This window comes from Mytilus trossulus, chromosome 7 (assembly GCF_036588685.1).
Source record: "Mytilus trossulus isolate FHL-02 chromosome 7, PNRI_Mtr1.1.1.hap1, whole genome shotgun sequence".
NCBI lineage: Eukaryota > Metazoa > Mollusca > Bivalvia > Mytilida > Mytilidae > Mytilus > Mytilus trossulus.
The window spans coordinates 42,862,815-42,881,671 of NC_086379.1; the positions used below are offsets into that span (position 1 = coordinate 42,862,815).

The 18,857-nt window shown below is 30.7% G+C and overlaps 1 protein-coding gene across 1 annotated transcript in view; it reads left to right on the forward strand.

Annotated features, from left to right (window-relative positions):
- LOC134725106 (proto-oncogene tyrosine-protein kinase receptor Ret-like) overlaps positions 1-18,857 on the forward strand; it is a 67,254-nt gene that overhangs the window by 13,613 nt on the left and 34,784 nt on the right. The window contains exon 2 of the mRNA XM_063588653.1: positions 18,608-18,781. Within this exon, the coding sequence (XP_063444723.1) occupies positions 18,608-18,781 (174 nt within the window). The remainder of the gene's footprint in view (positions 1-18,607; positions 18,782-18,857) is intronic.

Genomic DNA, 18,857 nt, shown 5'->3' on the forward strand with positions numbered 1-18,857 from the left:
CGATGACGAGAGGGACCAAATTATTCGGGTAAGAATGAGTCTGCTGACATTCAACTTCATCAAGTTGTTTGTACAGTATGAAGTACATGTACGTGTAGCATATATGTATTATCTACTGTTCTTTTACTAGTACACATTATTGTACTCTCAATTAACCAAAATATTCTTTTATACTTCATAACCCTTTTCAGTTTTGTTGAGCAAAAATATTTTGATAATTGTTAAGGTAATTCAAATAATATTGCTTACAGTTGAGTAAAATTTTAGACCACATGCATGAATAGATTAAAAGTAAATCATATTTGTCTTTACAAAAGTTTCCCCTCTTATGGATACTGTTGAGCATGATGTACACAATCGTTATGTTTGATACTTTAAACGTATAATAAATATCAAATTTTCAAAAAAGGTTCATTTTGTAAGGTTGAAATAACCTATTGAAATTTATAACAAATGGGGTTTATTCTTATTCTTTGTGGTTTGTTCACTATCAATTTTATCGAAAAAGGTAAATTATATTTTGTCTCAACAGGTATTTAATAAAATCTTTAATATGTTTTATGACACTTATACCGCAATTTTCTACGGTTTTAATGAAAGAAATCATTAAGTGGAAAAAGAAAGGATGAAAAGCTCAATACAGTCAACATACAATGGTATATTATTCATTTTTATAACCTTACGGGAAGATATTTCATCGATTAAGCATTAAGTAGTGTTAGTTTAACAAAGTATTGTCATTTTATTTAATTGAATACTGTATGCTTTATTAAATTATTGATATTTACTCGTAAACACAAGAATTAAGTAAATACCTCACATATTTCATATTTAACGGTAGTGAGAATTTAACAATATAATACCATATGCTCTATAAGATCACACACATCAAGAAAAAGAAAGAAACGGTGTGTGAGAGGTCTCAATAGGGGTTTTGTATGCTTGTGAAAATGGAAATCAATAAATGGGGACTGGGGGTATACGAATAAGAAATCAAACCTAACGTAACAAACCCCAAACTCAAAAAGATCATCATGCTCTTAAAAAAGTATGGATGCCCCAAAAGTGTATCAAAAGATAAAAATGAACACAGAAATATTTAACTGCGTTTTGAATATTTGACTGCGGTTCTTTTAAAGGTCTAAAACAATCATTTGGGAATTTAATATAAATGGAATTGCAAGACTTATTTCGGAATGAAATTTGTCAGAATAAAGTGCTAGCTCGTCATTTTTTTAATTGCGACATTATACAACTCGTTAAAAACTGTGACATTCACAAGACTAGACTTTTTTCTCGTTTATTACGTCCTACATTTTTATATATATATATGTAAGACACTTGTCCTTTTTCTGTTTCTTTCTTTTTTAACTGTTTCATGTACTTGAATCGTATTTTATTTTTCTAACAAAAAAATTGACAATGGTTGAAAATTGGCTTTAAACTAACGAGGTCTACTCGAAGACAATAATTGATACATAAGGCAATACTAAATTTATATGTCAATGTACTCTTCAGAAATTCATGAAATTTATAGACACAAATATGCCTGCTGTTTGACGTATATTACAACAGAACAGACATAGAAGATGCTTATACGGAAACTGTATCCATACATTAGCATGTTTGCCTATTTCAAGTAGATTATTTACGTTTAAATGAGCGTCAATGCAAATTCAATTATCCTGTTTTAAAGCAATTTGTCGCAATTTGATTGGCTTATATTGTCCCAATAGCCATATTTAAATATTTCAATAGAAAGGGATAAAGATACAGTACCATTGAGACTCGACTATGATGGGTCTGGATGGGTTTAACAGAGCAGAGTTAAATGATTGGCAAAATATAAAAGAGAGAGAGAATTGAGAAAATAGGCTAAAAAAGAGAAAATAAAAAAGAATGAGGTGGTAAAATATTGATATGTTTCGGAAAATCTGCCCCGGAAAATATCAGTAATTTGGAAATAAGGACCTCTTATGAGTGAACTATGCATAAATCTGGACATCGCTGGTATATGGGACTTTTTTACTAGTTTTCATATGTTATAAATTAAATATCTAAAATTGAGAATGGAAATGGGGAATGTGTCAAATAGACAACAACCCGACCATAGAACAGACAACAGCAGAAGGTCACCAACAGGTCTTCAATGCAGTGAGAAATTCCCACACTCTTCCTTCAGCTGGCCCCTTAACAAATATAATATATATATATACTAGATCAGTGATAATGAACGCCATACTAGTAAACTCCTGTATATTTTATAAATGTTTAATTGCTTATAATATTGAGATTCGTGGTTTCTACGGACTTCATGGATTTACTTTAAAAGTGTATTTTTAAGGATATACAGATGAAATGCAGTATTGTATGTTTGTAACTCTTATAGTATGTTTGAAATAGTTTTGATATTTCTTTTCGCGTTGTCGTGGTTTAGATCCATCCTGAAGTTTTTTAACACGTGGAAGCACAATTTTTCCGTATCAAAATTGCCTGGTGAAGGTTGTTATCTAGGATACTTAATTACGAATTAATTTATAATAATCAGAATCATACTCTTATCATTCATATCATCCATGCCCGCATGACTGAATCGCAATCTTTTGAAATGTATAAATTACAGCCAGTCGTAACATTAGAAATGGTTGATTAAGTCCAAGTAAGGTTACTAGAACTTTAGAAGCATGCTATTACTTGTTATGAATAAAGTTATCAAAGGTACCATACTTATTTTTGATACGCAAGACGCGTGTTTCGTCTACACAAGACTCATCAGTGATGCTTAGATCAAAATAGTAAGAAAGCTAAAACAAAAACAAAGTTGAGAAGCATTGAGGACCCAAAATTCCCAAAAAAGTTGAGAAATCTTTTTTTTTATTATTTCTTCTAGACGTTTATAAGACCCGTGTTTTAATAAAAAGAAAATAAACTAGTCATTGAATATTATGACCTTGAATTAGTTCTGATACAAATAATCTTCAAATGTTGTTGAAATTTTCCTGGTCTGACTGTCAGGTACGTATTTATTTGCTCTATTTTGATGGTAAGTAATTAACTACCGTCGTTAAAAGTGACAAGATAATGAATTAAAAGGTTCCGAGGGCAGAATGTATTGGCCATCAGTAAAAACTCAATCTAATGTTTCCTAATTTTCATGACCAGACTAATTTTCCTCGGAAAAAGAGATACTTGAAGGAAAACAATGCAATGACATATCATCCCTGTTAATTTTTTGTTATATTGACGCGTTTTTTTTAAAATTCTAAACATCGTACGTAAACATGAATGCTAGTTCATATCTATATTTGTTTTTTTTATTGCAATGTAATGCTCACCATATACAACATGTTAATGATGTTTGTTAAGATTAAAACAGCATGACGTGAATACTTGATGATGCTGATGTCACTAAAAGATATTCTTTAATATTTGTTTATCAATTACTTTCATTTTATGCTTGAATATTTTTTTGTATTTTACTCTCGTAAGTGCGTATTTTCTTGCAATTCTTGATGATTATTAAACATACACAAGAGTTGCTCAACAAAACTGAGACCATGTGGAAATACGGTCACCTATAATAATTTCTCGATACAAAATTTTTGTTTTTAATTTTTAACAACGGGTTTTCTTTAAACTGTACAAGGCAAGGAACATCGAACATAAATGGAAATGTACTGTAAATCATCGATAAACAATACAAATAAGCTATAATTCTGTTTTCACAACAAAACTCAAGTGTTATGGTACATTTGATAACTTTTTACACCACTGGGTCGATGCCACTGCTGGTGGACGTTGCGTCCCCGAGAGTATCACCAGCCCAGTAGTCAACACTTCGGTGTTGACATGAATATCAATAATGTGGTCATTTTTGTAAATGTCCTGTTTACAAAACTTTGAATTTTCGAAAAACTAAGGATTTTCTTATCCCTGCAGGCATAGATTACCTAAGCCGTTTTTGGCACAACTTTTTGAAATTTTGGATCCTCAATACTCTTCAACTTTGTACTTGTTTGGCTTTATAAATATTTTGATATGAGCGTGACTGATGAGTCTTGTTTAGATGAAATGCGCGTCTGGCGTACTAAATTAAATATAAACTGGTATCTTTGATACTCCTGGTGCATTTGATAACTTTTTATGTTTATTCTTCATTGAATTCTTAATTTCTTGGTTTGCAATTACCCTCTAAACAATCCTGAACCTACATTCTCCAGCATGTTTCGTGACTAAGATTGTTGGTTCCATCTGCTTATTGTTTTTATCTTTACCTGTCCATTCTCTTTATTTGTACAGATAAGAGATCTTGACGCAAAATGTATTACCATATGTGAATGCTAAGAAATTTATAGTCGATTCTGTGGTAAGGCTGACTATGTCGATATCTACAAAACTGTGGTCTGATTTAAAAAAAATATTTAAAGTGTTGACATTTTTGTATTTCTATAGTCTTCACTGTGTACTTCTGTCCCACTCTTATAATGAGACCAAGATTAGAATAATTGAAACCTTTCCTAACAAGGTTAAAACTTGAAATAATTGAAATCATTTCTAAATAAGAATAAAACATGGAATAATAGAAACAACTTCTAAACAAGGCTAACAAACATCTTGAATAATTGAAACTATTTCTTAAAAGCTTTAAACTTGGAATAATTGAAACCATATCTAAACAAGGTTATATGTTGGAAGATTTGAAACCATATCTAAGCAAGGTTAAAACATGGAATAATGGAAACCATGTCTTATCGAGATTAAAACATGGAATATATATTAATTCAAACCATTTCTAAACAAGGTTAACATATGGAATAATTGAAACCATTTCTAAACAGCATGATTATAGATCAACTTTTGATGCCAACAACTTCTAAACACATTCCTTCTATTATTTCACCCAATTTAAATGATTTGCATCAGTTTGTTTTTCTACTAATTTTAATGTTTGGCTTACTCAAGCGCCCGTATTGTTTAGCCACGTAGTTTAGCCTCCATTTTACTGTATTACAATCTGCTGTTTCCAGTCTATGTATGATGTCGACGGCTTTTCTGCTTTAGATAGCAATGTTTATATAATTGAGTTGCTAGACATTTATGTTTCTGAATTGTTTTAGTGATAACGGATTATTTGATATTTATCTACAAAATGTAGATATACGGGAATATTATTTTCCAATTAAAACATCGAATGCTATAAATGATACAATATTAATTGCATTTCTACATCATTATATCTCAAAATATAGTGTTGCCTTCAACAAAATGTATATCTGTCTAAAATTAAGCCATGAGTTTTGATATTACTTTAAGGCATGTACCAGGAGAACCCTGATGTTTACCCTTTACATACTTGTGATTCGTCTGACATTTAACAAAAACTGGTAATTATTACAAAACTATCAAATAAGTCCTGATAACATTTCTTTTGTAATGTCACTACCAACATAAAACACCTGAAATATGATTCCTAATCGATATGGTTTCTTAATTATTTTATCATGTTCATATCTCCGGCGTTTGCTAAGAATAACTACCCACCCCACGCGTGCGCAATGATTGATATATACATAAGTCAACAAGACTTCAGATACGATATGTATCTGTGGGCAAGGAATTGTATATTTAAATATACAATTCCTTGCTGTGGGGTATAGATGTATATATTTTAAATAAACTAAAATTCACCCTTGAAAACGGCTTTTAACGAGATTTAAATATGAGTAGCTTATCTAAACTGATATTTGAAACCCGCTAATATACCCGCATATACAATGTAGCAACAGGGAACATTACAGTTAGCGTTTGGCTTAGTACTATTGTGTTATGATTATCAACGAAACATGTCAATAAAATTTGAAAATAACGAAAATAAAGGACTTAAAGCACCTTTTTTCTATTATAATTGATTTCTTCATTTAACGGTATTTTCCTAATTTTAAAGATCCGAAAGTGACCTATTAGATATTGGCTTCTCGACCGTATCATAAACATATATAATTAAATAGATTTTCAAATTAGAATTAAATTGATATTTGCTTTATTAATTGTATATACATATAAAATGAGCATTAACACATTAAGTTTTACAAACTTGAATAAACAGCTAATATTTACAATTAGAATTTGTTTCCTTTTTTTTTTTTTTTTTTTTTTTTACTTGAAATGGATTCGTAGAAAATTTCGAGGAGTAGTTTGAGTATGTACACATCTCAATGAATAATGTATAACGATTAATGTTCAGGAAATGAAGCATACGAACAGGAAGTATGCTTATAAGTGGTAAATCGAACATCGTATCCCATAAACCTAGCATCTATGTTATCAATACTTCGAAAATAGATAAAATACTGCAAATTTTAAGAAAAATCATCAGTAGGTGTAAAACCACCAAATAATAGTACGTCACACCATGTTGCATACGTCAAGGGGTCGAAACAATATATTCTCGTTAATTTAACAGTTGAAGGGAATTAATCATACAATTCATTGCAGTAAAAGATTTGAGTCTTAAACATATATCTTGGGTGTTTCAAAGCACCATTTTATTTGGCGATTCTATAGATGTTTTAGAAACTTGATGTTAGATTAAAAAAAAAACAGAAAGAGGTGAACATTTGATAGGTCAACTTCAGGTTATTATCTTATACGCAATGAAATGATATGTGACATAATTTTCTATAGTACTGGAGAGGATAAAAGTGTACTTATGCCAAGTATTTAAAAAATAATTATCTTTATTTGAAACAACTTGAAGGATAAATCTGCACATTTTTTTAAAAGGTCAAAACTTAATGAAGACCAATAGGGATAAATAGATAGTCACTGTTGTATAACACCTGTATACTTACAAAACCTGGAGTCGCAACCATATACTACTAATAAACGTCATTACTTGATAATTCTGACTTGTTATATGCAACTACCAGACTTTCTGTGAGATATGAATATGTTTTGCGACACTTAGCCTCCCAAGAGCATGACATTCCATTACAGTTCTATCACTTTGATAATTTGTTAGACTATAAGAAAATTCCGGCAATACTCAAACAGCATTTGACTAAAATGACAATGATATAAATAGGGAAAGCAACAACAACAAATAAGAAAGACATATAATTTAACAAAAAAAGAGAATAGATTAAAGCTGTATGAAAAAATATTCATGTACATATACATTCTTGTTTTCAAAAACATTCATGTACATATACATCCTTGTTTTCAAAAAAACAGCCGTTGTAAATATTATCCATTGACCATCCTGTATATAACTGATGATGGTAAGAATATTTCTAGAAACGTTTTTTTGTGGAATTCCATAACAAAAGGCTTGAGACATTTCAGTCATAATACCTTAGCTGATTTGGTGTTTTGATCATACGTTATTGATAACTGTTGAAATATCAGTAGCAGCTTCAGACAGCTCACATGACATATATCAAATGCGTTGATTGCTGTTTACTCCATGGTCCATTGAACAATTTATTTCATTCATTTGATGTCTCAATTGAAATTCAGGGACACTTGACATAAATGCAAATGACATTTTCCAATCTTTATATTTGTACAAAATTGAAGTTGTTCTGAATAATAGTGTTTACAACCTGTATTATAAACAAATACTTGCTATACAAAAGGCATTTACAACGATTATTAACGATCTGGAAAACCCACTAAGGTCTTGTACATGCATTTAGAGGGCATCGTTTAAAAAAAACCACGTTTAGGTCCACAATACAATTTACAAAACACAAATATGACAAACATGAAGAACTACTAGTAACTATAACCATTAAATTACTGATTCGTCACATGGGACAGGTACATACAAAAGGAGTAGGTTCATCTGACAAAAGATTTTGACCACTTTTCAAACACTTGTGTGTCTATTTCAATTGATTCAATTCGTTTTTGTGAAAGATTTTAACTGATTTAGTCATTTAAAACTATCCGATTCAAGCTCAAATATGAAAAATCAACCAAATATGCCGAAAAATTTCACTTCTCGGATGTTTTTTTGTCAAAAATGAAAGTGGCCGCATCCGTGTTCATCCTCAATCTTTATATATGTTATGTATTATCACAAAATACAACTTCCATTTCAATATTAGGGATGAACACGAATGCGGCAACGTTCGTTTTACACGAAAACCGTCTAAAATTTAACTAAAATGCTAGAATTGTGAAGAATTCAGTAATTTAGCATGACTTTAGGGTGCCAGTACCCGATATATGTTCATTGTATAGTCAAAAATAGCCCATATTTATGTAGCAGAAGCTCTCTACTGTTCAATAAATAACTAAAAGTTTACATTTTATCAATTTTGTAAAACTGCTATATTTTGAGGCCAAAATCGGCCCTTACCGGACCTACTCATTTGGCAGCGAACAACATTTGTGTGAGTTCTTAGTCCCCCTTATCCTAAATTGGAACGGTGTAAATAAGAACAAACTGGAAAACAGTATTCCTTATCAGTGTTCTGCAATGCTTTTCAACTCTATTCTTGTTTGGCTTTCTTACCAATTTGAGCTGAGCGTCACTGATAAGTCTTGTGTAGACGAAACGAGCGTCTGATGAACCAAATAATAAGCCTGGTACATTAAAATGCTTTGATGACTGTTAACTCATATATCGATACAATGCACACAAATTAAATACCATAACAATATGCGCTGCTTCTAATTTTATAGGACATGTCATTCTGGTAAGTCACTGTTATATTAGTTTTGTGAATGGGAAGGTTCACATACATTGTAGACATCAACCCGTCATGACATGCTATTATCTCAGGCACTTGCATTGTCAAATAAAACGGAGACGTGAACTTCTGACAAGACATATTACTCATTAGAGTCAAATAGTTGCAAATGTGTCCTTAAAAAGTAATGAAATCAAATTAAATTTCGTAATATGTAGAAAACATCATTCAGACGTCTTTATTTGCAATGAAAAAATCTTTCCTTGACATCAAATAAACTTGAAAATTTAACATACCTACTTAAAGCCGTTCCGTTCAACGAACTGCAGCTGTTTCTCTAATTGTAAAAAAGTTAGATTACTAAAATGTAATAAAATTGGATTTCCTATAGTTTAAAAGTTCAAGGTAAAATCCCATGGTATTTATAATAGATTAACAAAACATTATAGGACAATAATGTATTAAATAATGCATCAACAAATATGTAGAATCTGTAAGATCAATGGCAGATTCTTTGTAATACTTTCCGCTGAACTTTAAAACATTAATTTTATTCTGTTTGAATATAGCCAAATAAATGGAATTTCTGTCATCGAAATGTTTGCAATTACATATAGGAGGACGGCGAAACAGTGCATTGTTATTTTCTTAGGGCGGACGTTGAATTTCGTATACTGATCCATTTATATATTTATATATTTTATCTATATATATATATGAAAATAATATACTGTGGTCACAACCACATATCATTATACCGGAAGGAAATTCAAATAATTGACGAAATACAGTAAAATCCGTTTGTGACCATTTGTGTCGAAGGATTAGCATTTCAAGGCCTTCTATGGATATCATGTCACGCGTATCGTACTAGTAAGAAATGTCACGATCAGCACCAGTATTCATTGATTGGTTATCTTGATAGGTGGTTGCCCTACTGAGTCGCTCCTGCAACAGTAAAAATCTATTATATCTAAAGAGCGCTATCGGATATTTGAAATATAATGTTGATTTAGTAGGGTTTACCGATCTTTATCTTCGATACAGATACTCGGGCGGTTCCTGGTTCTATAAAGATTGAATTCGTTTAAGATGCGATGATAGAAGTAATTGAATGTGAATATCGTAGTTTGACTTTATTCACGCTTTTTGTGGAGAGTTGTCTCATTGGCAATCATAACATATCTTCTTATTTTTATATGAACGGTCGCCACCTCTTTCCTGTTGTCTTTCCTGATATTTAAACATATTACTACTATAATAATTCGATTGATACATTGTACAAGTTCACTGCTAAAAAGGGGTATTATTAGCAGCGACCATAGTCTACATGTAATTGACAAATCTAGAATACCACTTTTTTTCTTGATATCATCTGATCTAAACACTTGAAGATAACATGATACGATTACCAGTACAACAAATAAACAACACACTCTAAATGAGATATAGTCAAACAAACAAAGTCAATTTGCTGTCCTTTTTTTTTTTTTTTTATCTTTTAAATAAAGGAAGATATCTAAAATAAATTGCTGATTATTTGTTTCCACCATTTTCTACATTTGAAAATGCCTGTACCAAATCTGGATTATGACAGTTGTTTGATGTTTTTTTATCATTTGATTATACAATTTGATTAGGGACTTTCCGTTTTAAATTTTCCTCGGAGTTCAGTTTTTTTTGCTAATCTACTTCTTCTTTTACCAATTATCAATAAAACAATTTAAATCTAGGGTAATTAGAGAAAAACACACCATCTATCCGTTCCATTTTATGTAAGTTGTTGATTCAGCAGACTGAAAAAGTGTTCATAAAAAATGTAAAGTATAATTCATATTGATGTAATGTTATTGATTGACATTCCACTAGTTCATTTCATACTAAATAAAAGTATTTAACAGCACTGAAAGGGATTTATGTTCTACAATATGACAGGTTGTACTCTAACTTCATACTTACAATAATTTCACATTCCTGTACGTTTATTACATACATTTTTGGAATGTTTGCTGTGTAATTCCATTTGCTTCAGTAGTCAATTGACCTAAGAAGTAAACATACTTTGAATTAATAACGTGGCATTGTTTTTCTTCCGTCTGAGCGTACTGAATGTTGACAGAATTGTTCATACATACATGTACAGTCTTAATTCAAATCTCTATACGTGTCTTTCAATTTACCATTAATGCATGCTATAAAAACCTAAATAAAGTTATCGTCAAATCTGTGAACAAAGTATTTTGCATTCTATCAAGAAATCAACAGTGATATGAAAGTTCTAAATATACTTTCGAAATGCAATTTTTCGAAACAACCGTCGAATTTCAGTTTATATTATAACTAATTTACACTGATTTGTTTCTAATAACTCACTGAAAGCACGAACACAATGTTGTTTTATATAGTGCATACAGGGAATAACAACATGATTATCTCTGTCGTTAAACTTTTAGAGCTTTCAAGAAATTACGAAATTGCTAATGGCATAACACTTTTTTCTTCCATTTTAGTTTTTGTTTTTGCTCTGCATTCGATCCTTTATAGTGCATGTGTACCTGTATCTAATATAAAACAATTAACTTTAAAATTCATAAGTAATTATGGATTTTTTACTTAAAGTTTTATCTTTGTAATACTTTAGATCACTGAACACTAATGTCTAATATATGTAATATGTACGTATTAACACACACAACACGGAAGAAAGTGATTGAAAGAATAACACGGGCTTTTTCTTATATATCCGTCTGCCACAAGAATCAAATAAAATCTGTCTAAATCAGTTACGCAAAAATGACATGTACATTTTTTTTAAAACGAGGGGGGGGGGGGGGTATTGGGCCAAATAACGAAAATTTAAAAGTGTGTTATTAAAACTGAATAGACCTAACAAATTTATCGTGACATACACCTTTGAAAAACTATTCTTCAGAGCCAGAGCGACGAGCACACCAATAAGATAATATTTCATCTCGCGACTCTATTTTAACAGTCCGGAATGCATTGAGTTAAACTATATCGGGCATTAATTTAAACTAGAGAACGGGAAACTATCCATCTTTAGTATTGAAAACGTACAATTTTTCTATTTCATGGGCTAATAAGAAAACTTTTTCTATATCATATATAGGTTGCTTACATGTACAAAATGTATAAGCAGAGAAACAGATACATCATGATGCCGTTCCATTTTCGCTATAACAGTGCATTTGTCCCCACTACCCCTGATATTTGTTATTACGAATGACATCCAATAACCAGCCTAATATTACATAAAAGAACGAACAAGAAGGACCCGTACTTAACACGTACAGTAGTATCGTACTGTAAAATTAGATCAGGAAACCATTTTGCTGCTCTTTAGATTTTTGTTCAAAATTAAAGTACTTTACATCTTAGTTTCGCACTAGCTTGCATGCAGACATATCTATATTAGCTTATTTCTGTACTTAACCGAGTCATTCTATTTCAAAAAGCTTCAATTCAAACTTCAAATTAAATTTCAGACATGTCATAATAGTCTAACATTCAGCGAAAATTCAAACTAATTAAACATGTCATGCAAAATATACTATCATTAAAACATTTAATTTTCAAGCATCAATCACTTATGACTCTCTTGCAGACGAAACGCGCGTCTAAGGGACAGACCTTTTAGGCTGGTATATGTGATGAGATTATTTACTTTTAATAATTTACATCGCATTCAATAGATTACAAGTCCAGGAATAGGAAAAAAACTACATATCACGTATACCTTTATTTCAAACGAACATATATTTTATTAGTCGACCTTATTGAACTGATTGAGGCGTTATTACACTCATTTAAAGGGACAAAATGGTTAAATTGAATTATTGCGTCTGTTGCATTTTCAAGTGCAAGAATCCCAATGGATGTTGCGTTATAATAAATGCTTTTTGAATTTCTAGTTTAATATGTTAGTTAAAAACTTAAGACTAGGTTAAACAATTATATATGCATTTGTAAATAAACAGTGTTTCATTGTAATTAAAAAAAAATTATACATTCGACCTAGTTTACAGACTTGTAAATATTAACCTTTAATTGTATTTTAACAGTGTCAAACTTTCCATTTAATTTTCTAATCCATTTTGACATACCAAGTACACATGTATATAGGTGGAATAAAGAAAGGAACCGCCAACATATTGATTGATAACTTAAGCGCAGCTTCAAACCAATTAAACCATTTTTATGCAAGCACATCACTATCATTTTGTTATGTTGCTGGCTAAAATTCAAATGAGAAATTGTGATTCTTGTTCTTAAACTCCTCAGACATTACAAAAAAGTCCAAATTAAGAGACCTTCAAAGGATGTACTAATTTATAAGGTACGTTTTTTACCTTTCGCAGACCCTGAAATATTTAAATGAATATAAACGTTATTTTAATACACATGCTAGGGACATAGGAATACCAAAGGGACAAGGGGTGTCAACTCATTTAAGAGTTGGGGGCGGGGCAAGACTTTACTCCACCCTTTTCATTCTATCCTTACGCCATCGCTTAATATCATTAGTTCTATGAAGTGGTGATGTTTAGTTGTCTAAAGAATATATACCACAACGATTTTGTAATTGATTTTGGGACATATACCTTGTCTGACATACATATAACTGTGATTTTTCAGCCATTTTGTCTTTTATCTTTTTCGAAATTCCCTTTGTAGGTTTCTGACCTAGACACAATTGAATCAATGGTTATGCTCATGTTTCCCCTAGGGATCAATAAACTTGTTTTATGAATTGGTCTAAATCGGCATTATATTATCTGTTAATTTACTCTTGTCACTTTCTATGCCGTTGAACAACAACTTACAACATATTATTTCCGATAAATTTCAATTACATTATTGCATGGTTGTCAGGAACATCTGGAAAAAATAGAGACATCGCATGGAATATGCCAATCTAATTCCGTATAGGAAAAAGACACCCCAATAAAACAAGTCCGTCTGGTTCATTATGGAGACAAACGCAAATATTTATCACATGGAAATTTCAATATGAACTGAGTGTCTAGGATATCAAAATGTATTTCAGTGTCATAATTTAAATGGGGCGATTGTTAAGTTATCTTAAAAGTTGTAATGTTTTCTACAAAGAAAATACCTGCACCAAGTCAGGAATATGACAGTTGGTTGTTATCCATTCGTTTGATGTGTTTGATCTTTTGATTTTGCCATTTGATTTGGAACTTTCCGTTTTGAATTTTCCTATGAGTTCAGTATTTTTGTGATTTTTCTTTTCACCAGTATAGATGTTTTAAAACAAAAGTGAGAAAAGTTGAGGACGAATTATGCATTCGAAATTTACAGTAGATTCCAGTTCATAGAAATACATGTACTAATATCATAATTTGATTGACAGAACGGTGCATTATTTGTTTTCGTCAATTATGTTTCAAATAAAAAGAAAACAACTTATGTTTTAAAACATCACAATAGTTATCAAAGGTACCAGGCTTATAATTTGATACGCCAGGCGCGTTTCGTCTATATAAGACTCATCAGTAATGCTCAGATCAAAATAGTGATAAAGCCAAATAGGTACAAAGTTGAAGAGCATCACAGACTTATCAAAGAATTATAAGCTCCGGCCACATAATAAATATACAATATTTTAAAATTTTGTTCTTGGACTCTGTGCAAAATTTCATCAATTTTCAGTATGTTCAGTCCACAAAACAAAACACAAAGAACTAAGGACTAAGCCCCACGAATCCTACCAAAACAACGTCTGGACATATACGGCATACAAGTTATATATTATATATATTAGCCGCATGTGTCGGTCTTTTAGCTTCTTTTTTTAATGTTTTTACGTTTTGCTGACCTGATCTTTTGAATTTTAGTGGTGTTATCAATACTGACAGTAGTTATTGTGGAAAACAATTATGGTAATTACATTATTACGTTTAAAATAATACCTATATCCTGCAAATTTTCTGACAAGTATTACATTACAAAAGTGTGTATACATGATTATAAACTTCTGATGTTGTTCATTTTCCTTATCATTTTTAAGAAAAGCAATTGGATAGTTTGTCTCAATTTTCCTCAAATTATTTCTTCAGTTCTCTGAACAGATGTAAGTACATGATTTATCATATCAGTTACAAAAGAATAAGATATAACATTTAATTCATCACGTACATTATTTGAAATTTTCGTTGTTAGAAATATGATTGCTTACATCACAGTTTTAATTTCCTATTTATACAGCTACAGATAACATTTTTAAACACATAAATGGGTGCGCATATGCTCCTTGTGAAATGTTATCCAAATGAAAACTATAGCTTTTGATATATATATATATATAATGATCTGTATGCCAATTTTGTTTCGTTCATCGTTGAACCTTTTTTCTTTAGATGATACAGGAAAACTTTACAGCTGTTGAAACTACATGTATAACATGTACATAGGACAAATGAACTGAACATATCCCTAAATTTGTATTGAAAATGTTTGTATTCGTATTACAGTGGAATAATTCGTGGGGTTACACTTTTTGTAGAATTCGTTGGAACATGAAACCGCATATTTATATATTAAGTAGTAGATCAAATATATAGATTAGTACTCATTGGAAATGAAAAGGTATGGTTTATCAATTCTTTAAACAATATCGCTCCCCAAACCAGCAACTATTAGTTTTTGTATAAGCTGGTCTTCACTGCAGGGTAATATTGAAGTATTTTTGGTTAACTGGTATTTGTTAACGTCTACGATAATTACAAAACAATATACTACCTTTCCAATTTAGTTTTGACACGTCTCATTTAAAAATAACCATAACGCTGTTGTAACGAACATAGTTAACATGGTCCAAATAATTCTTTGATAACGTAAACTTGTTCCGAGTAATCTTCTTTGTTACATGTTTGTGTGTTATTTTAGTGATTAGGATTATAGCACAATGTTGATTTCTGTAAAATTAACATGTTTACCTTTATGTATGTTTGTTTTGTTCACGCAACGTTGTCAATATAATGAAATCTGATGCGACTGTCATACAAGTGAGAAGTTTGGCTAGCTATAAAACCAGGTTCAATCCACCATTTTCCCCATGGGAAAAGGCCTGTATTAAGTCAGGAATATGACAGTTGTTATCTTGTCGTTTGGTGTATTTTAGCTTCTGATTTATCATTTGATTAGGAACTTTCCGTTTTGAATTTTCCTCGAAGTTCAGTATTTTTGTGATTATACTTTTTGCCACTATAAAAGTTTTCTATATAAAACCTGATCAAACTAAAAACTACTCTGTGATCAGGCAATTCTTGACCAACTCCATCCAAGTTTTAATAGATATAGGATATGATTGTATTCCATCCAAGTCCGTCAATTGTTTGATCAATGTTTTTTTTTTGACGGTTGTTATAACTTTAAAAATCCATCCAATACTTTAGTCAAGAAAATTTGAACAAGTATGTGAATTGTAGAACTAGCAGAAATACAAATGTATGTAAAGTAATACATTCTTGATTCTAATTTTTTTGGGCCGGTTTTGATGAAGGTAAATATTCATATTTACAGTTTAGTGAAAGTTATTTATGTTTACTTGACTTTTATTACCTATTAATTAATGTCAGCGATAAAAACGCTAACTGCAACAGACGACACATTTGGCCTTAAACAAATTGTTTATCCATTTGAATGAACACGTGGTTTGGAAATATACAAGTATGAATCAGTCATTGATTTCAGTTCGTACGGTAACCTTCCCATAATGCATTAAAATGTAAGAAACCTACTATTTTCTTTCGTGACGAACCTGCAGCATGTTGTAAAAACGCAATAATGCTGTCTATGCTTTTTTGTATGGTCATTGTTATATTATGGTAGATCTATATAGATTCTTCATGATTGAATCTACTGTTTTTATGCTACCATTAAATATTTGATTAGCATAGTTACCTACTTTTAAAATGCTCAGTCAGCAGATTAATTATCACGATTCAATTGATTTTCATTCATGTTTCATATTTCAAGTATTAATGTATGGACTGTATTACTTTAATGTTGTATTTTTTTTACCGGAAACATGCATTATTTAACAAATAAATGCTTTGAGTGATTCCACAATTCATTTTTCAAGTGTTTTTTACATCAATTTTTATATCAATTTTAAAAGTACAATAAAACTAATGCTTCAGTAATTTACCGATGTGTAAATATTAAAGAATGATCAGGAAGACAAACTGATTCTTATTCATAAATTATTTACAAAATACACTCCACACCTTTGTATATGATCAGCAAATATAGTGTGCAGCAAAGCTTTAATTTTATTTTAGACAAACGTAAAATAAAGTATCTGCCTAGGCCGTTGCAGGTAACAAAAGCAAAAACCAAACTACCAAACAAAATCTATTTTTATTATGTACACAAATATACAGATTATGATTCAAATTTTAGTTTCTGATCTTACACACATCAATATTCACATTAATCAAAAAACATCACAAGAAAAAATCGTTTTGTCGGGTGGAAAGGATGGAAACTTTACTGCACCAAAAGCGAACCTCGAATGGCAATATCTTATATTCACATAACCGCCAAAAGTATAGGACGAAATATTTGAATTTGAATTATTCAAATATTATGGTCAGTTCTAACCCTACCAATGAAACACATTCTGGTTTTATAATACACAATTGAGGATAACGCATAGCCCCCTTCCCGCGCTCCAAAAAAACAATCCACAAAAAAGGGCGAGACAAGGAGCGTCGAATGAGTGTATCATGTCCCATGTTTACATGGCTCTTGATATATGTATTCATGCATCATTTAGTCTCAGCAACAGCCAAAATGTTTTAATCAGGCTATAAAGCCCATCATGTACAATGTTTCTGCATCATAAATTCCATGTTAATATTGTTAATATTGTCACCTTATTAGTACCTTCAGATAAATTTAATGTTTTTTATTTTACTCGCCTACTATCTATCCTTTTTGGTTATTTTTGTATGACCAACAGTTTTGTTTTGTTTAGTACATTTCACTGATACTAAAGAAATCTTAACAACTTTTTAAAATCCTTCGAAATGAAATTCCATACTGCAAGAATTACGAATCACTGATATTCTAGGATAATGTTTTCCTTCAATGTCGGAAAGAAGACGTTCTATGTACATCATTAGTGATGAACATTCATTGATCTTTTAATGTGTTTAAGACAATAAATATTTCATCAGATGATGATTTGGATGCCTTTGATGGTTTTATATGTGCTATCAAGAGTCATTACAAAAGTTATGATTACATTCATGTTGTAATTCAAACCACATCTTCATCTTATGTATTAAAGACTTTTGACCTAAAGATCAAATTATTCGTTCTTTAATTGTCTGAATTATTAAGATTTAGCTAAATTAAGTGCTTTAGAAATTGATCTTTTACATCATGTCAAGTATTACATGAGTATCGTGTTAACAATTTACACTGAAGCAGAAGCTTAATCCCATCCTAGTCTGCAAAACAGAATATTAATATACTTTTATATACTTCATGAATGAAAATAGACTCTTGACCAATTTTTTCTATATACATGTAAAAAGACTTTGACTTGAAAACAAATCTGCACATTATACCATGAAAATATGGGGAAATATATTTCTTGTCGTGGTTATAACGTTCGTGATGTTAAATTTCACTACAAATGCATCCATTTATATTATATTTCAAAATCATAAACTTCGAATCAGAATGTACTTAACTCCAAAATCTCTCTGCCTCTTCACGAACCTGATTTCTTTTTGACATACATAAATCTGCACTCTGGTTTTACAATGCGGGAAGTAAATTAGAATTTAGTACTTGTCTTAATTCAGACAGATGATTGTAACACATTTGTATCTATTTTCGTTGATTTGCAGGTGCTCAGTGTTTGTACTTCAAGCAATACAGATACAAGTTTTGTCCTTCCGTTTCAAATCAAGTTCTAGTAGACAGTTCTCTGTGTGTTCCCGGATCTCTGAAATATACTGTTTCCCGCAATGCGTTCAACATAAATTCTAATGGTTTGGTGACTACATTTAATGCCAAACAAGGTAATTATGTTTATGTATTCCTATAAAAAAAATTAGGAAGATTATCAATTATATATCATTATCTAACTAAAAATGT